The sequence below is a fragment of the Hydra vulgaris genome, chromosome 11, assembly GCF_038396675.1.
Source record: "Hydra vulgaris chromosome 11, alternate assembly HydraT2T_AEP".
Taxonomy (NCBI): Eukaryota; Metazoa; Cnidaria; class Hydrozoa; order Anthoathecata; family Hydridae; genus Hydra; species Hydra vulgaris.
Genome location: NC_088930.1, coordinates 3,029,185 through 3,052,666, shown reverse-complemented (window position 1 = coordinate 3,052,666; position 23,482 = coordinate 3,029,185). Strand labels below are relative to the sequence as shown.

Here is a 23,482-nt window from a genome sequence, read left to right as displayed (position 1 = left end):
ATGTACAATACATTATTATATTACCCAGGTAATTATGTAATTTAATATATTAGAGATGTTTCAACATATTACCATATCAACTAAAGCAACATAAATAAACAAGCCGGCAGTAAGTGATAAAATCCAAAAACCAGAATTCCATTCAGTTCCTAATGAAACTCCAAAAGATCCACCAACAAATGCAGTGATTGATGAAATAAAGTGCATGATGCAAGCTTGTTTAATTGAAAGTCCAGATGCTAACAAAACAGCAAAGTCACCTTAAAAAAATTGAATATTATATAACATTGAAACACTAAAAAATTGCAATTAAAACTAACAACTGTAACTATTGTATTATAAATTAAAACTGTAAGGTGTATTTAATAAATTTATAGAAAGATCTGATAAAAATGTATTTATTAAAATATTTATAACACTGGTAAATAAAAATGCAGCCTAAACTTTAAAAGCATTTTTTACTTTAATAGGTGGTTGGAAGTAAAAAGAAACAATTTAAAAAATCATTTAGCTTAGAATTTATTATCCATAATTTAGTAATGCTTTTCCATCTTAGAAATGCCTTGTTTGTTTCTTCTTATTTCTTTATCAAAATTATCTCAGAGACAATTGCTCATGATGAGACAATATTCCTGGTAGCTTTTGCAGAGAATTGAACTTTTATAGTACATGTCAAGATACAGAGTTACCAAGGTAAAAATATAGTTACCAAGTAAAAATATTTAACTAATCTTTGTCCTGCAATTTAACTAATCTTTGTCCTGCATTTACAAAAAATTCTTTTTTATTCTGATCGATTTGTGAGCAACTGCGTACCTTTTACAATTTATATCACCAAGCTGAAGATTTTTCTTTTTGTTGCATCTGGAATGTCTTTGCAAAAAGATATGGCAAACTGCCTTGTAATGGTATAGGTAGTACTGTAAAAAAGCTTATTTCTAATGCTAGCATGCAGAGTTCAACCATAGGTTTGTCTGCTAAGGTATTTTTGAATACAGTTAAACTCAATCAGTGGGATTGTATTTCTGTATATACCTGCGGAAAAAATGAAGCTAGTATGTAATAAAAATGTTGATAGATTTTCATTCATTTATACATTCATTCATTTCGTTACAAGCTTCCATTTATTTATACATTCATTCATTTCGTTACAAGCTTCCATTTATTTATACATTCATTCATTTCGTTACAAGCTTCCATTTATTTATACATTCTTTTTCAACATTATTTAATGATGATCATTTTGCTGTAACATTTATTTAATGATGATCATTTTGCTGTAACATTTATTTAATGATGATCATTTTGCTGTAACATTTATTTAATGATGATCGTTTTGCTGTAACATTTATTTAATGATGATCATTTTGCTGTAACATTTATTTAATGATGATCATTTTGCTGTAACATTTATTTAATGATGATCATTTTGCTGTAACATTTATTTAATGATGATCATTTTGCTGTAACATTTATTTAATGATGATCATTTTGCTGTAACATTTATTTAATGATGATCATTTTGCTGTAACATTTATTTAATGATGATCATTTTGCTGTAACATTTATTTAATGATGATCATTTTGCTGTAACATTTAACTTTCTTAATAAATGAAAATATGAAATGCTTGGATCAATTCTGTTATGATATTGCAACATCTATTGGTTTTTATGGTTTCTTGGCTTCGTATCTAAAGTTGATAAAGGAAATGATTTAAAGATAAAGTTCAAATTATCCACGTCTTCCAATGAAAAAAATTCCGAACCTATGAAGATTGAGCACAAAAAATTTGACTTGATCAAAGTCAAAAAACGAAATTCAAAAATTTTTTTTTTTTTTTTTTCATTTTTGTATTCAGTATGTTCAAAAACGGTCAGGTATCAAGTTTCAGTCATTTTCTTCCACTAGAATTATTCATAAAATTTTTTATGAATTCTACATAAAAAAGCACAGCTACACAACCTATAATTGAGCATGTGATTCCAAATAAGGAACTTTTGTCTACATTTCAAAATGTTTAGCCTTTTATTGAGAGACCAATATCATACGTTATATTTAGTTTAACATCTTTTTCATTCAGCACCTTAAAAAATGGTTAGGTATCAAGTTTCAGTCATTTTCTTTTACTAGAACTTGAATTCTTCATAAAAAAGCACAGCTACACAACCGTTAATTGAGCATGTGATTCCAAATAAAGAATTTTGGTCTACATTTTAAAATGGTTTACCGATTTTTGAGAGACCAATATCATACTTCATATTTAGTTTAACATATTTTTCATTTGAAAAAAAAAAATTTGAAGCTATGTATTAGGCAACGCCATTGTTAATGAAACATAACTCATGTAAGCACAACATAAAATTTGTTATGACCGTTTAAAAAAAATAAAATGACCATTAAAAAATCTTATCTGCTCTATATATTTGGAATACGCACACTCAAAAATGGCCAGGTAACAGTTATCTAATGTTGCACAGACATGACCGATGGCACCGGACAACCGATTTTCTTGAAGAGCAACAAAAAATATTTTTTTGATGCAGTTTTTGCATAAAATAACTTTTAATAAATTAGAAATTTAATTTACTAATATAATAAAAATAAATAACTTAATCATTAATTAATTAAAATTAGTAAATTAGTAAATAACTAAAAAAATGATAATTACACTTTAACAAAACTTAAGTCAAAAAAATGTTTGAGCATAAACTAATGCCATAGTAACTAATAAGCGAACTTAAATTGATTTCTGTAAATGATTGCATAATAAAAATTACTGCTTTTTATCAGTAAAAAAACAACCAAATTAAAGTCATTATAAAAATGAATTTAAAAGCTAAACTACTTTGATTCATGCTTTATTACAAAGCAATTTTTTTTTATGTTGATTAAGTCCCAACAAGGCTGCAAGCAACCATTATTAAGTTGGGAGTTAGTAGAAAAAAAAGAATAAAATTATAGAGCAAGGAAACAGTTGACAAGAAACTTAAAGGTTGTATGAGTCAGGAAAACATGAAGATAGGAGAGAGTTCCAGTGTGTTGAAGTGCAGGAAAATAAACTAGATAAACAAAAGTTTTTAGAGCATGCAGTGACAGATACAGTATTTGTACTCTGCTCGAGCTTAGCAGCTCGAGCAGAGTACAAATGTTTAACTTACTACAAATGTTTTATTTGCTATAAATGTTTAACTTACTACAAATGTTTTACTTGCTACAAATGTTTTACTTGCTACAAATGTTTTACTTGCTACAAATGTTTTACTTGCTACAAATGCTTTATTTGCTACAAATGTTTTACTTGCTACAAATGTTTTACTTGCTACAAATGTTTTATTTGCTACAAATGTTTTATTTGCTACAAATGTTTTACTTTCTACAAATGTTTTATTTGCTACAAATGTTTTACTTGCTACAAATGTTTTACTTGCTACAAATGTTTTATTTGCTACAAATGTTTTATTTGCTACAAATGTTTTACTTGCTACAAATGTTTTACTTGCTACAAATGTTTTATTTGCTACAAATGTTTTATTTGCTACAAATGTTTTATTTGCTACAAATGTTTTATTTGCTATAAATGTTAAACTTACTACAAATGTTTTATTTGCTATAAATGTTTAACTTACTACAAATGTTTTATTCGCTATAAATGTTTAACTTCCTACAAATGTTTTACTTGCTACAAATGTTTTACTTGCTACAAATGTTTTACTTGCTACAAATGTTTTACTTAATACAAATGTTTTATTTGCTACAAATGTTTTATTTGCTACAAATGTTTTATTTGCTACAAATGTTTTATTTGCTATAAATGTTAAACTTACTACAAATGTTTTTTTTGCTATAAATGTTTAACTTACTACAAATGTTTTACTTGCTACAAATGTTTAACTTACTACAAATGTTTTATTTGCTATAAATGTTTAACTTCCTACAAATGTTTTACTTGCTACAAATGTTTTACTTGATACAAATGTTTTATTTGCTGCAAATGTTTTATTTGCTACAAATGTTTTACTTGCTACAAATGTTTTACTTGCTACAAATGTTTTATTTGCTACAAATGTTTTACTTGCTACAAATGTTTTACTTGCTACAAATGTTTTATTTGCTACAAATGTTTTATTTGCTACAAATGTTTTACTTGCTACAAATGTTTTACTTGCTACAAATGTTTTATTAGCTACAAATGTTTTACTTGCTACAAATGTTTTACTTGCTACAAATGTTTTATTTGCTACAAATGTTTTATTTGCTACAAATGTTTTATTTGCTACAAATGTTTTATTTGCTACAAATGTTTTATTTGCTACAAATGTTTTACTTGCTACAAATGTTTTACTTGCTACAAATGTTTTATTTGCTACAAATGTTTTATTTGCTACAAATGTTTTATTTGCTACAAATGTTTTACTTACTACAAATGTTTTACTTGCTACAAATGTTTTACTTGCTACAAATGTTTTATTTGCTACAAATGTTTTATTTGCTACAAATGTTTTATTTGCTACAAATGTTTTATTTGCAACAAATGTTTTACTTACTACAAATGTTTTATTTGCTACAAATGTTTTACTTGCTACAAATGTTTTACTTGCTACAAATGTTTTATTTGCTACAAATGTTTTATTTGCTACAAATGTTTTACTTACTACAAATGTTTTATTTGCTACAAATGTTTTACTTGCTACAAATGTTTTACTTGCTAAAAATGTTTTATTTGCTACAAATGTTTTATTTGCTACAATTGTTTTACTTGCTACAAATGTTTTATTTGCTATAAATGTTAAACTTACTACAAATGTTTTATTTGCTATAAATGTTTAACTTACTACAAATGTTTTACTTGCTACAAATGTTTAACTTACTACAAATGTTTTATTTGCTATAAATGTTTAACTTCCTACAAATGTTTTACTTGCTACAAATGTTTTATTTGATACAAATGTTTTACTTGCTACAAATGTTTTACTTGCTACAAATGTTTTATTTGCTACAAATGTTTTATTTGCTACAAATGTTTTACTTACTACAAATGTTTTATTTGCTACAAATGTTTTACTTGCTACAAATGTTTTACTTGCTACAAATGTTTTATTTGCTACAAATGTTTTATTTGCTACAAATGTTTTATTTGCTACAAATGTTTTACTTTCTACAAATGTTTTATTTGCTACAAATGTTTTACTTGCTACAAATGTTTTACTTGCTACAAATGTTTTATTTGCTACAAATGTTTTATTTGCTACAAATGTTTTATTTGCTATAAATGTTAAACTTACTACAAATGTTTTATTTGCTATAAATGTTTAACTTACTACAAATGTTTTATTTGCTATAAATGTTTAACTTCCTACAAATGTTTTACTTGCTACAAATGTTTTATTTGCTACAAATGTTTTATTTGCTACAAATGTTTTATTTGCTATAAATGTTAAACTTACTACAAATGTTTTATTTGCTACAAATGTTTTTTTTTCAAAGTTGAAGATTATATTTCAATATTTAAGTCACAGCAGTTTGCAAGCCAGCTGCAAAGTAAGAAGATCAACTATGTAACTATTAAGTTAGAAACTACTAGAAAACAAAGAAAAAAGCAAGAAAACCCTAGACAGTAGACTTAAAAAGTTGTCAGCCAGAGTCAGGAAAACATGAAGATGGGTGAGAGTTATAAAGCGTTGAAGTGCGAGGAAAAAAACTAGAAAAATAAAAGTTTTTAAAGCATGCAGGGATAGATATAGTACAAGAATGAGACTTAGCTAAATGACAAGTCAAAGGAGATTGGGTTTTAGTTGATGAAACTAGAGATGATAAATCCTTTAAGAAGCGAGCATGATAATACTTGTAGAAAAGAGAAAGAAATGCAATTTTAAGATAATAATGAAAGAGCACCATTAGTTGCCTAAAATAAAACTGGTAAAAAATATAAAATATCAATCAGCTTATAGGAACGTTCAATTAGTTTTTTGCAAAAAGATAGAAAACACTGTGCATGTATCACAGCATTTTATGCTAAAAAATGAAAAAATATATAAAAGTATCATAAAAAAATGTATGAAAAAATAGTGTAGAGCTTGTGTAAAAAAAGTTAAAATTATTCATAATAGTTAAACAAAAATTTGTTTTTAAACAAAACTTGCAATTTTTGATTAAAAACTTTAAAATATGTAATCATATAAAAAAAAAAACATACTTATTGCTTATAAATTAAATGTTTTGGGTTACGAAATTTTCAATTAAAAAAACTATGTACATTGAACCACTTTATGTATTGAAAATGTATGTACATTTATGTATGTATTATTTACAACAATAAACTTTTTAATTTTTGTAAAACCAAAATACCAAAAATTTTTATTCAACATGTGAAAACATTTACGTTAACACTAATTTAAAAATGTATCAAACCATGTGCAACACTACATAAACTGTGCACAACAATTGTTAATAACACCTAATATTTATGTTAAGAAAAAAAGAGAATATTTATTATATTAGTATATTAAAAAATGATAAGGCTGACAACAAAGCTAAAAAATATTTTTTATTTATACCAAGGATATCCAAACCCTTACCCTAATGCTTTATAATACTTTTCCCATTCCATGGTTAAGAAAACCAAAATATTTTTCAAATATAATCATCAACAACAAATAATTTAACAGTAGTTAATACCTAGCTCATGTGGCAACTCATGCAGAAGAATTGCAATTGATGTGCTTATGCCTCCATTTAGACTTGCAGGAAAGGTGTCTGAAAATGCAGTGCCTATAGCCATACCATCCATAAAATTATGTATTGCATCGCCAACAAATATCATCCAAACTATAGATTTAAAATTTTTGATCGGTAGGACTTTCTTGGAGAAATCTTTTTTTAAATGTGTTTTGATTCCGTCAATACCATTGCTCTGCAAACTTTTTTCAACTTCAACAAAATTTATTTCATACTAATTTAAAAATACAAAAACTGATTATGATACAATGCCATAATAAGAGTAATCATAAAAAACTGATAATGGCACAATACTATGATCAGTATTTAATATCATGATTATATAGTGAAGCCATGATTATGATATGATAACATAATAATGGAATAATAAAAAATTCAGGATACCATAAGAACTTCTATCATGTAATTTTGGTATGACATCATGATAATGGTATAATATAATGATCAGAGTATATCATAGGGCATTCAAAATTTTTTTCGCATTGCGTTTTTCATAATATACTTTAAATACTAATAAAAAAAAAACATGAGAAAGAATTTTGAATTAAAAAATGCATACACTAGATTCATTATTGTGATTTGTATCAGGTTGGAATTTCTCATCAATTGGGGTGTATAAGACTCCATCATCCTGAGACAGCAAGATTTATTGATTAAAAAAAAAAAGTAAAATTGAAACATCATCATTTTTATTAAAAAAATTTTGGTATGGTAAAGCTTTAAAATATTTACTAAATACAAATAATATCAATGAGTACTTACATTTTTAAATTATATGCATAAGCATTTGTAGCAAGTAAAACATTTGTAGTAAGTAAAACATTTATAGCAAGTAAAATATTCGTAGTAAGTAAAAATTTTTTAGTAAGTAAAACATTTGTATTAAAGGGATCCCAAAGTGTCGAGACAAGATGTGTTTATTTTAAAGAAAATAATAAAAAAAAATGTTTGGGCAGAACTTTTTTAGTAAAACAAAATATTAAATGTATACCAACAAAAACAAACTTTGTTGTTTTACTTGAAGCTTGCCGACTCCACAGTAGCAATTCTCTCAAAGTCTTTAAAATATACGCTGCAATCTACAGACTTTATAATTTATTCAAGCGCGTTTAATTCCAAAGAGTTTTAGTAAATGAGGTCATTGTAGAATTTTTTTTTTTGAATCAATATTATTTTTTATTGTTTTTTCTTTTTTTGAATAGTGTTTATTACCAATCATGTGACTTTCCTATAAATTTTATAGGAAGCTAAGCATAAGAATGTTTTTTTATAGAGCGCAAGAACCAAATAAAATTAAGATTTTTATATTACGCTCTTAAATAAAATAAATATATAAAAAAGTTGTTGATCACGTTATTATATATTCTGAATCTTTTTTTCTTTTTATGTAAATAATTTGAACATTTTTTTAGTTTACCTAAACCAATTAATGCTATGACATTTTTGTTCTTCTATCGAAATGACATTTTACTAATTTTAATTTTTAATTAATAAATAATTTTGGTAAACGACATCATTTATTAGAGATAATTGCTGAATTATTTAATTTATAGTTAGAAAATATTAATAAGTATGTCAATTAATGGAAATTGATAAATTTTGATAATTTGCATATAAATATTAGGGTAATTTTGTATTTTGCATTTGAATTTTGACAACTAAACGATTGAAAATGTCGGCAACTCCATACTGATTCAAACCTCTTAAAAAAAAGACAAAAAAAACCTGTATGGATAAGAGAAACAAAATAGTTAACAATCGCATCAGCTCTGAAAATTTGAATTTTGATATTGCTAAAACGTCAAAGTTAAGCCATTTAAGTGTTGGCACTGAACAATGGTGTAAATGTGGATATTGTAAAACTATGCCACTTGAAAAAGAATGTCTTTGTAGCATTGAAATAAAGGAAATAAATATCGCCTCAGGTATTACAAATTAAGTAACATTCTTTAAAATATAAAGTGATGAGCGCAGTATTAATTATAGTAATAATAACAAACATCAACTTTTTTGTACATAACGGCTATGTAAAGTAAAAAAAAGTTTTTTTTTTATAAAGATCATCAATGCATAACAGAGCATAAAAGTTTTTTGACTGGTTGCATTGAACCATATCCGTTATGGATATCAATGGCCAATCTGAATGACAGGGAAGGAGCTGGGATGCCAGATTCATTAAAAGAAACCTCTAATAAGTATTTATATATATAAGTTTGTTGTTAAAAATTTTATTTTAGTTTACTAAATAAATTTGCTTTTATTCATCGAATTTTTTTATTTTACTTAAATTTGAGTAAATTTCTCCATTTCTTGCGCAGAACATTTAGATATGCCCCTTTTTGTAAATTTACTTGGTTAACCTACTGCAAACTTGGAAGGTATAATCTAAAAGTTCTACCAGCATGTGTTGTTATAGCAATTAGAGCCAGGTTTCCAGACGATAATGGAATATACACGAATTTCGATGGTGAAGACCAAAGTGCTTTAGGGATATCTGAAGTTGAAGAGGCATGGAAATAAATTGAACGGTGAAAAATAACAGCTATTTTCAAAGCCACAAACCTTTTAAAATGTTATTTGCACAAACATCTTTGTTTAATAATATAAATAAATATACATACATACATAAAAAGGAAATATGTATATTTACAGCGAGGGGCTATTTTAGACCATTTTCGACAGCGCCAACCGTATTTGGGCGCCGCCCAAATTCAAATTTAAGGATCTTTTTTTTTTTTTTATTGCAAACTTTCTTTACTTGAAAATGGATTGCTTTCTTTGTCTTCATAACTAAATAACATGTTTTAGTTTTGTTTTGTTGTTGGTTACAATATTTGTTAAAAAATAAGATAAATTTTTCATAGAAAATTAAAAGTTAAACCGCACACAAAAAAAAAATACCAAAAATCAAATAATAAATAAAATACCAAATAACAAAGAGTAAGCAATTAGTTAATAATACCAAGAATGCAAAGAATCTGTAACAAGATCAGACGTATTGTCGCTCAAAACCGCTTAAAAACACCGCTTTGAAATCTTTAACAGTAATTATTTAACTTTAAAAATAAAATAAAATTAGCAATACATGTTTTATAGAATAAATTTTATTAAATATATCTTGCTTGATTAAATAAGTATTTCAAGAATATATGTAACCCGATAAAAAATTTAGCAAATAAGGGGTCATCAATAATGTATACGTACACCTGAATTTCGACCCTTCTACCCCCTCCCCCCCATTCCACATTTTGCTATAGTTTTTTTTAGTATCCTCCATCTCCCTAAAATTAACTACGCTCTTAACTTACCTACCCAACATTTGATGATATTTGTCTTACATTAGTGTCTCCATACTTTTATAAATGACCCCCTGCTCTCCAGCTCATACACGCTCTTTGTAGACACCTTCTCCCCCACCCAAGGGTAATTTCTTATTGAAATTTTACAATGACATCATTTACTAAAACCCTTTGGAATTAAGCGTGCTTGAATAAAATATAAAGTCTGTAGATTGCAGCGTATATTTTAAAGTCTTTGAGAGAATTGCTACTGTGGAGATGGCAAGCTTCGAGTAAAACAACAAAGTTTGTTTTTGTTGGTATACATTTAATATTTTGTTTTACTTAAAAAAATTCTGCCCAAACATTTTTTTTAATCACTCTCTTGTCTTTTAAACACAACTTGTCTTGGCACTTTAAGATCCCATTAAGTAAAACATTTGTAGAAAAACATTTGTAGTAAAACATTTGTAGTAAAATATTTATAGTAAGTAAAGTGAGAAAAGTCTGGATAAATTTTCAAAAGGTGAAAAACTAATAGTAAAAATACTTTCTTACTCTGCATGCTTGATAATTATTTTTTATAACATTTTTTTCATGCTTTTTTATTTTGTTTGAATGGTGTTCCTCACCATGAGAGTGACCATTTTGAGTTAGACCATTATCGTGTGAGTGACCATTTGAAAGCTGTTCATCTCTGTGGGAGAGAATATCATGTGAATGACCAGCACCAAATGCATGCATTATTATTTCAAACACAAAAAATAAATATACTCCAGCCAAGAATAGCGAACACTTCCATAAAAAACTGTCTTTGGCAAATATATTATGGTCATCTTCATGATCATGTGAATCATGTTTATGAAAACCTAAAGCCTACATAAAAGACAACAAAACTTTATAATTTTTCAAAATAATAATAAAAAAAGTAATTTAAAAAAATAATTAAAAAAACTTATTTTTAAAGTTTAAAGCATTAATATATCATTCATTTGAGCTATTAAAGATTATTGCAATTAACCAAAATTTAATTCACATTTTTAACTGCAACTGCATTTGTATTACTGATTTAGATAAGTTTATTAAACGTATCTCCCAAGGCACCTGAGCCACTATTGTTAAGAAACCACTGAGCCCACCCAAGATTTTTTTTATTTTAATTTAATTGAAACTCTCTTTTAACCTTAAACTTCAAAATGCAAAACTTGTTCTTTCACTACCTTGTATCTATACTCTATCAGCTGTGTTCTATCACTAGTCTTCCGGTCAGTTTATCAACCACTAGTCACTATTTGTATATCACATATATCAATAGTCTTCTGGTCGGTTCATATACCATTAGTCACTATTTATATATCACATATATCACTAGTCTTCTGGTCTGTTCATATACCACTAGTCACTACTCATATATCACATTTATCACTAGTCTTCTGGTCTGTTCATATACCACTAGTCACTATTCATTAAATATTAAATATCAAAAAATAGTTGAATAATTAATTCTTCTATTAATTTAAATTTAGTCTATTTAATTTCCAAAAAAAATCTTGGTCTCTTATGTAATAAATTTATATTATTTATTGAAGTACAAATAACATGGTTTAAAGTACAAATAACATTGTACAATAACATTTTTCATGATTTGTCACGAGTTTAAACAAGTATATAAAACGTATTTGAAGTATGTAAAATGTATTTAAAAATATTATTTAGAAAAGTATTTAAAATTTTATTTTTATTTTAGTTTTTTAATTTTAAAATTATATGGTTCAATTTCATCTTAAAAATAAAAATCATTGGAACATAAAACATACACATATTAGATCTATTTGCTTTTAAATCAAATTTAAATGTGCAGTTGCTATGTAACAGTCGTTTAAGTGAGTTGATGTGAGTGCATTTGTGAAAATGGACAAAACTGAGTATCAAGCTGTATCAAAATATATAAAATAAAGCATATAAAACGTATTTAGAAAAGTATTCAAAATTTTATTTTATTTTACCGTTTTAATTTTAAAACTATATAGCTAACTTTTTTCTTAAAAATAATAATCATTGGAACATATAACATAAACATATTAAATCTATTTGCTTTCAAAACAATAAGCAGCAGAAAAAGTTAGAAAAACCTTTTCTCTCTTTAAATTTTTGCCCCATCATATTATCAAAACTTTCCTTTATAGTAATTCATGCTCTTAAATAAAATTATTTTTTTGTAATCTGAGAACTACTTTTTAATTAGAGTGGTAATCAAAACAGCATGCTTTTTAAATACCCATGTGTATATATATATATATATATAATTGTGTGAGTGTTTGTACACATGCATATGCAAACATACACATAAACATTTAATACATTCAATACATAGATTAACTAACTTAAAGCCTTCTACCACAAGGGAGTGCTGCAGCAGGCTAGAAATTTTTCTTCTTTTTCTAAAAATGTCATATAAATTAATGTAACAATAATAGGGTAACAATTTGTTACATAAATACGCTATACTAGATATATTTATGTATATATATATATATATATATATATATATATATATATATATATATATATATATATATATATATAAATATATATATATATATATTTATATATATACAATATATATAAACATATGTCTATACAATATATAAATATATATATATATATATATTTTTATATATACAACATATATATATATATATATATATATATATATATATATATATATATATATATATATATATATATATATATATATATATATTTATATATATATATATTTATATATATATATATTTATATATATATACATATATACATATATTTTATTATATATATATATATATATTAAATATATATATATATATATATATATATATATATATATATTATATATATATATATATTTATATATATATACACACACATATATACCTCATTTTTCCTATCCCTCGGAATTTAGAAAAATGAGATCAGCAAAAAAAATTTGACACAAAAAAGTTACCATAGAACAGAAATGGTTGGCGATTTTTTGCCAACCTCAAACACTTTAAGGTCGACAGTTAGGTTGACATTACCTAATGCCGTTGAGTTGATGTAAGTGTATTTGTGAAAAGGGACAAAAATGAGTATCGAGCTGTCATTAAATATTTGTTTTTGAAAGGCAAGATGCCTACACAAATCAAAGATGAGTTAGATTCTGTCCCTGACAGATTCAGCACATCATTTATCCCAGTGAAGTTTTGGGCAGCTGAATTTAAACATGACCAAGTGATTGCCACTTTTCTTGAAGTCATTTAATTGTTTATACTCAAAAAGATAAAACCTATGCATCATTACTTGACAAGCTGAGGGCAGGACTTGCAGAAAAATGGTCACATCTGCAGAAAAACAGAACCCTGTCTCATCAAGACAATGCGCCTTCTTACTCTTCAGCAGTCGCCATGACAAAAATCCACAAAATATGGTTTGAACCACCCGACCATCTGCCTTACTCACCAGATCCAGCCCCAGGCAAAATTTCATCAAAAGAGAAAATTTAAAAAAAATTAAACTTAAAAACTAAAAAATTAAGTCATTTAAAAGCTTTAAAAAAAATAATAAGAAAATGTCAAGGTTACGTACCTAAACGTCATTATAAGTTTTTCTTCTTTTTTAATAGAAAGAAACATTTATTATAAAGTAAACATTTCTTTGTGGAGAAAAAACTTACTAAATATCATTAAAACTTACTAAACATCATTAAAAACTTACTAAATATCATTAAAAACTTACTCAAAATCATTAAAAACTTACTAAACATCATTAAAAACTTACTAAAAATCATTAAAAACTTACTAAACATCATTAAAAACTTACTAAACATCATTAAAAACTTACTAAAAATCATTAAAAACTTACTAAACATCATTAAAAACTTACTAAAAATCATTAAAAACTAACTAAACATCATTAAAAACTTACTAAAAATCATTAAAAACTTAATAAAAATCATTAAAAACTTACTAAAAATCATTAAAAACTTACTAAAAATCATTAAAAACTTACTAAACATTATTAAAAATTTACTAAAAATCATTAAAAACTTACTAAAAATCATTAAAAACTTACTAAACATCATTAAAAACTTACTAAAAATCAACAGAGCTGTTTATTTAATATGTTATTATTTAATTGGCCTGTATTTTTTTTGGATTAAAATACATAAATACATAAATTTAAAAAAAATCATATCAAATACTCTGATAATTTAAATAAAATGTGTTTATTATAAACATTGAAATTAATTTGTTATAACATAAAAGCGTTTCATGTAATATATAAAAACATTTACTTTTCATAAAATATACATACTTTTTAATTAAAAAATAAGTTATTATATTACAGGTAGACGGGTCCCAAAAACTCATGGACCCCAAAAGCCACACGCTCACATTAGTACCTGTAACTCATAGATAAAGCCTTATCAAGCAGCAAAATAGATTTTTTTATTTGACAAGATAGTTTTTTGAAAAGAAACTGTTAAAAATAACCAAATTAGCATAAATTTTTGAAAATTATACTAAAAACAATAAAAAAAATTTTTTTTTAATTTTATAACATTTTGACATTATAGTCCATAAATACTTGAAATTTAAGTTTGCAAAGTAGTGTTTTTTGTAAAGATTTATGTCATACTTCTACAAAAAAAACACAAGAAAATAAATGAAAAAGACAGTTGCTAAAATATTTTATCTTAACCAAAGTAGAGTTTCTGTGTGGTCTTTGGGGTCCCTTACTAAATAATATATATACATGGATCAAAAACTCAATATTAAAATGGAGTTTTGCTTTTTTCTATTAACATTTATTTTTCTATTAACAATCAAGTAAAATTACTTTTTTGCTAGTTATTTGTATAAAAAAAATTGAAATGTTGCTCTTTAGTCTTTAAGACAATTTAAAAGTGTTTTTATACATCTTTGAAACTATTGACTCTTTAATAAGTTGATCAACTAATTGACTAAGAATAATGGAATTATCTCCTTATCACTGTAAGGTCACTTTCTTGGTGTATCCTTCTAACTTCTAGTATCTTCATCACTTTCATGCTCAATAACCGTTTGAGTGAGTTGTTGGTTACTGCAGCAGCTAAAAACATTATTGGTTTTTTTCCATCCACTTTACAAGATAACTTTCCACAGACAGACTTTTGTACATTGTGGCAAGAAGAGCATTGCTGTAGCTTTATGGCATGGCAAACACCTTCTCCACAGCTGCATTCATTTTTACACCGTAAAAATGCTTCTTTTTGTTTTTCTTTGTTCCATCTTTTTTCTTCCTTATCTTTTATTTCTTGATTTTTATTATCTTGAATTACCTTTACTAAATCCAACACATTTTTTCCTTTCATTGATCCGTGAACCTGCGTAACCCTTGTGGTAAGTTTGGAAACTTTCGGCTTAACTTTCTGTACTGTCAGTAAGCCAGGAATTTCTTCAAGTTGAATGCTTTTTTCGCTCAGCTCTTGAATAAGCTCTTGAGAACGCTCAAACTTTTCTTTGCAATACTGAGCTGAATTTTTTCTTTTATCAGGAGATTTAACAGTATAACTTCCAGGAGTTGTTGTAATGGATGTAACACTTTTTGGAAAATCCATACACAAAGCAGCTCGTGCAAACTTGTCCTGTTGCATGTCATTGACGCTTAATTATGTGGAAGTTACTCCTACACGTCTTGCAGTTTTGATTATAGATTGTCTTGGGGCCCAGTTGTTCCAAATACGTCCTAAAATTATCATAAAAGCTTCTTTATTTAGTGAATTGAAATCAGTAAAAATATTTTCTTTCATGCCACGATACTCATGATGAAGGTTTTTGTTGAGTTGGTCTAAAAGCTGTGTCACACCAGTGGTATCTGGTGGAGTTAAGAACATACGTATGTTTTTTGATTGTAAAAACTTTAAGACATCAAAATTAAAGCGTGAACAATGCCCATCAGAAAGCAAAACTACTGGTCGTGCCACTTTTTTTTCAGTAAGATATTCATCAAACTCTTTGTATATATCTAATAACGAGTTGTGATCAGATACACCATGGTTGCAAGTTGTTATCAGAAGATGCGGAATACTTACTACAGCTTCCTTTGGAGCCATTTGATTAGTTATTCCAACGGTACCAAAAAGTACTTGACAGACACAAAGGTCACAAAGCCTCCTACAATTACAAAGAAAGATAATACATATCATCTATTCAATCCATATTATAAATATTTATCAAAAAACTGATTAGGCAATAACTACCTGAAAATGACACTAGAGGATGTATGGTGACGCATTCACGGTTCTCTCTGATCATTTTACAACATGTTTCCCCTTTTGCAGCAAAAACAAGACCAGCAGGAGTACCATCAACACCAAAATTGATGAACTGTGGTGTTTCGTCGTGATTAAATATTCTGCATGTATCAATATTTCCAGACCAAACTCCTGTCCCCTTTTGTACTGCTTCAGTCATAATGCCAGTCTCAATCAATTCTTCTGCAAGAGTGTCTAAAGGCAACCATCAAAATCAATTAGTAACTCAGTTTTGGTAGAACTATTTTTCATGAATGTACAGTAGCAATACATAAACTAATAAAAAGGTGTAGCTATGAGTTAAATTTTAAATGAAGCTATTGTATACTATGAAATAAAATAAAAAAGTCAATGTTTACTCATACCAAGGTGGAGACATGCCATTTCCCTCGTGCAATTGAGAGCTCTATTGACACATTTCCTTGTCGCTTAAGTGTTAAGCTTGGATTCTTAGCTTTAAAGCGCATCCAAAACGATTTACCTAACCTGTGTTTAAAACTGTAAAAAATTAACTAAAAAAGCTTATCTTACAAAGCTTCAACTCCTGGACTACAAGCAATCTCTTTATATCTTAACATGTTGACTATTACTACCTTTTAAAAATATATATAAGAAACATAAATACTTGTTTTGTGTCAAAGCATTTTTTGCATTTGCAGATAATGCTATGAATTTTCTGCCAATCTTTTATTTGTGTATTGTCTAACTTTCAGAACATCAAGAACAAGTTTTTTAGTTCTGCTTTGTTTATGCCTTGCATTGCTCAATTTTTATTCTTAATGTATGAAACAATTGACATCTCTTCTTCCTCCAAGAGAATTGCACAGTACTGTCTTTCAAGACCATTGACTATTTTCCCATCAAGTCTACGGTTTATTGTTTCACGATCTTTAATAAGTGGATATTGTCTTGTTTTAATTGCAGCATGTCCTCTTACATTGTTTTCTTTACACCATTGAACAGCAGCTTCAAGTTGTTTGTTTTTTTCTAATATAGCTTTTCTTTTAATTAGTGCTTCAGCATTAGAACTTGGATTTAGTGACATCATTTGCAAGCAAGTTTTGAATTTTTTGTTGCTTTTACTCATGTTTATTTATTTGCTTACAAATAAAATAATATCGCAAATTCACATACTGCAAACTGAACTAAAACTATCCTCTAAGCAGGAGCATAAAATAAAATCTCTATATAAATTCATTATCATCAAAAAGAAAGCTCCAACTATTACAAATCTACTTTAAATCATGAATTTTTGTAATATCACTTATATTTTTGTTAAAAATAATATAATTAATGTGGTTTTTGGGGTCCCAAGCATGTGGTTTTTGTAGCGCTTTAGGTACTTCCCTAAAATATAAGTTTGAAATCATACTACCATTTGAAGGGGATTTTAGTATAACAAGCTATTCCAAAAAATTGGAAAGTTGCAACTAATTTCATAAAAGTTATAAACAATTTAAGCCATGCGGTTTTTGAGGTCCCCTACTAAAATATAGCGAAACTTTACTGAAAAAAAAAAGCAAACAAAAATACCAAAATACTTCTAAACCCCATGGGAAGAACTTTTATCATATAAAAGCTTATAAAAAAGCAAAATAAAGTTAAATTATTTGCTTTGTACAAAAGATACAGCAAAAGAAAAAATCATGTGGTTTTTGGGGCCCATCTAGCTGTATGTAAAACTCTTTGATAATTTAAAAAAATATTTTTATAAAACAATAAACATTGATAAAGAGTAATTTGTTACTTTATTTTAAAGAGTTTAGGGTAATATAAAATTGTTAGAAAAAATTAAAGTTTCAAAATCACTTATTATAAATTGATTCAAACTATAAATGTTTAAATAATTTTTTCTTAGACTCTGAGTTTAATTTAGTTTTATTTTCATTAATTTGTACTTTTAGTTTATTAAGTTTTTTTTTTATTTTATTTTCTCTTTAGTTAATTGTTATTTTTATTTTTTTATATTTCATTTAGCTTAAGTTTCTTCTTTGAAATTTTGAAACGCATAATACTTTAAAACATGCTAACAGCCGTGGTCAAGTTGTCTTTAGAAAATATATTATGTGGACAGACAAGATGTGCAACCACATGCGCTTCCTGTAACATCACTGGAGTTGTAACTTATGTTTGTATGTGGGTATGAATGTATTTAATGTATGTATGTATGTATGTATGTATGTATGTATGTATGTATGTATGTATGTATGTATGTATGTATGTATGTATGTATGTATGTATGTATGTATGTATGTATGTATGTATGTATGTAATATATGTATGTATTTATGCATTTTTTTATGAATGTATGTATGTATCCTTGTATGTATATATACCTATGTGTTGTATGTGGTTTTTTGAATTTGATTTTTGAATGTATTATATTTGAACACATATATTACATATTGCATATTGAATAAATATCTTAAATAAACATAGATATTTTAAATCTTGCCTACTAAGTAGTTGGTTACTATGGAACTAGATTAGTTATTTAGATTAGTTATTAGGATTTAAAAAAATTAAATAAACAAGTTACAAAATTTAAGTATTTTATAAAAAATAGCTTACATGAGGCAATAGATGAAGGATTGCATCACCTGATAACACTCCCACAGCCATACTGATTACAAACAAAAGAAGAAATGAAAACCACTTCTTTTTAATTACAGGTGCAGCGAACAAACCAATTAATGAGCCCAAATTAATGATAAAAATAGCTACAAATGTTGCAACCCACGCTAGAAAAAAATACAGATATAACTTACAACATTCTTAATTAAATTTTAGCTACATGTTCTTAAAAAAACAATTTATTTGAAAACAATAAACAGTATTTTACCATATTTTTTCTTAAATTTTAGAAGGAAAAAAAACACCCAGAAAGAATAAACATAAACAGGAATCCATTTATTCATTTTTTATGTATTTTTACTTAACCTAATATCAATTTTAATACTTTGATAAACAAATCAATATAATTAAGAAATAATTATGAAATTTTTATAATTTAGAAATAATAATGGCGCAGTGTTCACGCACATGTAAGTTACTTTATGTGTGTTCGTGTTCTGTCTGAACCTCTGGTGTGGTGATCATTCACACATAAGTTATTTAAAGTATGTTTATATTCTGCCTAAACCTCTGGCGCCATGTTTTTTTTGTTTTTTTGTTTTTTTAAACATCTTTGCTTCCAACAAGGCTGCAAGCAACCACTATTAGAGTTATAAGTTATTGGAAGAGAAAAGATGAAAATTGTAGAGGAAGATAATGATTGACAGACAACTTAAAAGATTGAAAATTATATTAATCAGGAAAGCAAGATGAAGGAAGCAAATTCCAAAGAACTGGTATTCAAGGAAAAAACTAGAGGAATAAGAGTTTTTGGAGCATTTAGGAACAGTCACAGAAAAAGGATGAGACTTAATTAAATGACAAATAACAAGAGAATGAATTTTAGTAGATGGCAAATAAGACGCTAGCTCTTTAGAGCAGTGCCTATTATAGTACTTGTAGAAAAGTGAAAGAAAAGCAACGTTATGACAATGTGATAATGGCTGAAAGTTGGCTGCAAGAGCAGGTCTAACAATGTTTACAATACCTTTTTGCACCTTGTCTAAAAGAGAAGGGACATCATTAAAAGATCCGCCCCAGATATAACAACAGCATTCCATAAAAGACCGGATTTGAGACTAATAAAGATAAAGAATAGAATACGGAGTAAGAAAGTGTCGAGCTCGATAAAGATATGGAACCTTAGCAGATGCTAATTCTGCAACGGATTTGAAATATAGTTTTCAAGACAGAACGGAAGTAAGAGTTAATCCAAGAAGATAAAAGGTAAATGACTTATAGAGTACATTACTATTCATAAATATAGGAAGATCTAAATGATTGCAATAACGATTGACTGAATAAAATTGAGTTTTATCTGAATTAAAGTTCACCAGCCACTGTGAACCCCTTGCTGTAGCAGAGAGCAGAAGTGAAATCCTTTACAAGCTCAAATGCCCCCTCCAAGCAATCAGAGAGTGTTCACCACAAGAATAAATGGTAGTATCATCAGCGAACAATGCCACCTTAGATGCAAGAATATCTGGAAGATCTTTAATGTAAATTAAAAAGAGTATAGGGCCATTGATAGAACCTTTAGGATCACCTGAAGTTACAGAATATTAAGAAGAGTGCTGTCCATTGAGGACAACTTTTATACTATGATTAGAAAGGAAGGATTCAATAATCTTAAAGATGTTACAGATACACCGTAAGAAGAAAGCTTATGGAGAAGACCAGCATGCCAAACTTTATCAAAAGCTTTAGAAATGTCAAGAGCGATTTCCTTAACCTATCCACCTTAATCAAATGCACAATAAAACCTATCTGTTATTACTGTTAACAAATCAGCTGTAGAACAAGAAGATCGAAATCTATATTATCGATCAGAAAGTAAGTTATTAGATTCAAGATGAGAGACTTGGTGGTTGTTGATTAAAGATTTAAAAACCTTGCTTATGATAGGAAGAAGACTAATGAGACGGTAGTTGGATGAATCAGGTCGCTTTCCAGAATTTTTGAAAATAGGGATAACCGCTTTCCAGCTAGAAAGCAAGACTATGATAAGCACTTGTTAAATAGTTTTGAAAGTATAGACAACAGCTCTGGAGAACATTTCTGCAAGACTATAACACGTATATTGTCTGAACCACAAGCTGTAGAAGAGTCTAAGCAGGAAATCACTTTAGATACAGAAGCTGGAGTGGTGCAAATGTCAAGCAATGAATAAACCTGTTTGATGGAAAAATCAGGTAGAAGCCAACTAGTGAAATCAAGAGATGATATTGATGAAAAGTTCTTAACAAACAATTCAGCTTTATCTTTAGGTGAGGTTACAAAGTCTGAACCATACAAGAGAGGTGGAATTACAGATTTGCCCTTATTATTGATACTATTAAAGATTTTCTAGATGTCACGAGAGCCTAATTTTTGTGATGAAATACGAGATTTCATGACCTGAGACTAGCAGGCTTTGGCATTAGACAAAACCTTTTTACAATGATTTCTAGCAGTATTAAACAGACGTCTATTTTCCGGAGAATTGTTTTGCTGATAGATATGAAAGAAACACTTTTGATTGGAAATTGCAGCAGCACAATATGAGGAAAACTATGGAGAAGAGTGAGGCTTGACCTGGAATCATCGAGAGGGAATAAAAGGTTCCATGGCAGCCTGAATCCACGAAGTTATGTAAGAAGCACATAAATCAACAGGAAGACGAAAGGGTCTTCTATCCAAGGGTCATCATGAAGAAAATCACGGAAAGAGTCCCAGTCAGCTTTAAGGTGGTAAGAGGTTGAAAGGAAAGAGTCCAGTCAGCTTTAAGGTTGTAAGAGGTAAGATGATAGGGGGATTCTGATGATAAAGAAAAATGAGATAATAGTTTTAGAGAGATCAAAGAGTAACTGACACTAGAGCCAAGCCATTCAATGTGATGAGCATTAAAGTCACCAACAACAACGATATTGGCTGATGGATAAAGAGAGAAGGCTTGGTCAATTTGATCAGAAATAACATTGAAAAGAGTGCAGTCTTGAGATAAAAGAGAGCGATATAGAACAAAGAGAAAGGCAATAGAGTGAAGTGGTGCTAAACACATAGATTAATCTGGTTATATTTAAAATATATCTGCAAAAATCCGGGAATAAAAACGCTTTTTGTGTATTTAAGAATATCTCATGTGCTTGCAAAGAAAATTTTTGGCAGGTATTCTTCTATATAAAAGAAAAGTATTTAAATGCTTACTTAAATAGAGTTTTAAAATTAAATTAAACTAGATTTTTAGGTGAAATAGTTAAAATAATTAAAGTGATCTCTAAGTGCTGAGTGTTTACATATCTTAAATCATCCTTAAAAAATAAGTTTCATATTATTTAAACGCTCCAAAACAAAGTATTTATCAAAACATAAGCAAAAAACTTTTGGTTATGTTTTAATAAATAATGCTATTATTTTTTTCTCAAAGGTGAGTTTTGATGTTAATACCATTTTTTTTTCTTGAAGGTAAGTTCTTTTTTTTTTTAATTTATTAAAAAAAAATCTTTGATTTTTTTTACATAAATACTGAAGAAATATATGGCAAAACAATTAATGCTTTTTTATTAATACCTCAAAAAATAAATTGACGCGGTAATTTTAATTAACACAAAACTTATTTTATAAATTAAATACTTACATAAATTTTCTAATAGGCTGGGTGAATAAAAAGCAATTGTTTCAGTGTTTTTCGAGTAATTGCTCAGCTTTACGCGAATTTTTAGCAATTTTGCTCACATTTTTTTATTCATGTAAAGCTGAGCAATTACACCAATTTGTCTTGGCACTTGGGAATCCCTTTGTTAATAAATACAGAGGTACAAAAAAGAAAAAATTATTTGTAAAAATAAAGCCTTCCCTAAGTAAAAATATAGCATAAAGTAATTGATGAACAATACCTTTACTTTTTAATTATTTGATAACAAAAAAAATATTTTCAACTTGTATTTCCAGAAAACTATTTGAATATCCGGAAAAAATAAAAATGTGCAAAAATATCAAGAATTCCAGAAATATCCGGAAAGAGATAATCCCTGTAAACAAAAGGACATAAAAGAAAAGTCTGTGGATTCAAACCTAGTTCCCTGACAAATGGGTGAATTCTTACGAGTGTAGATACCCAAGCCAAGCATGTGACTATTGGAGTCTTTACAAATCAAAGGAATAAAACAATCAACACTAAGATCACAAGATGAGACAGCTGAACTCAAATTAGTCTCACAAAGAGTAAGTAGGTCTGGTGAACTTTGTAAGAGATAAGACTCAACAAAAGGAAAGTTACTTCGAAAACCACAAATATTAGTTAATGATAGGTTTAGAGAACTTGGTGATGAAGATGGTTTTTTGTGTTTTATAGTTTTTGGTACTTAAGTCATTTTTAAATTTGTTAAAGAACTTGACTCAAAGCATAGACAGTACTTAGTACACTGTTTAATAGTCCAAGCAATTGCGTCATTACTATTAATAAACCCTAAGCTGTAACAAAGGGCTCTAAATGTGGCCTTGGCCAGCCTAATAGATGAAGTAATAGATGCGCTAACCTT

The 23,482-nt window shown here is 27.4% G+C and overlaps 1 protein-coding gene across 2 annotated transcripts in view; it reads right to left on the bottom strand.

Annotated features, from left to right (window-relative positions):
* LOC136087340 (zinc transporter ZIP12-like) overlaps window positions 1–23,482 on the bottom strand; it is a 93,085-nt gene that overhangs the window by 901 nt on the left and 68,702 nt on the right. Inside the window, exons 5-9 of one of the 2 annotated variants that reach the window (XM_065809810.1) lie at window positions 18,921–19,090; window positions 10,574–10,891; window positions 7,297–7,368; window positions 6,678–6,951; window positions 73–260 (exon numbers count right to left, since the gene is read on the bottom strand). In XM_065809810.1, coding sequence (XP_065665882.1) covers window positions 73–260; window positions 6,678–6,951; window positions 7,297–7,368; window positions 10,574–10,891; window positions 18,921–19,090 — 1,022 coding nt within the window. The remainder of the gene's footprint in view (window positions 1–72; window positions 261–6,677; window positions 6,952–7,296; window positions 7,369–10,573; window positions 10,892–18,920; window positions 19,091–23,482) is intronic. The other variant, XM_065809811.1, reaches the window with a different exon arrangement.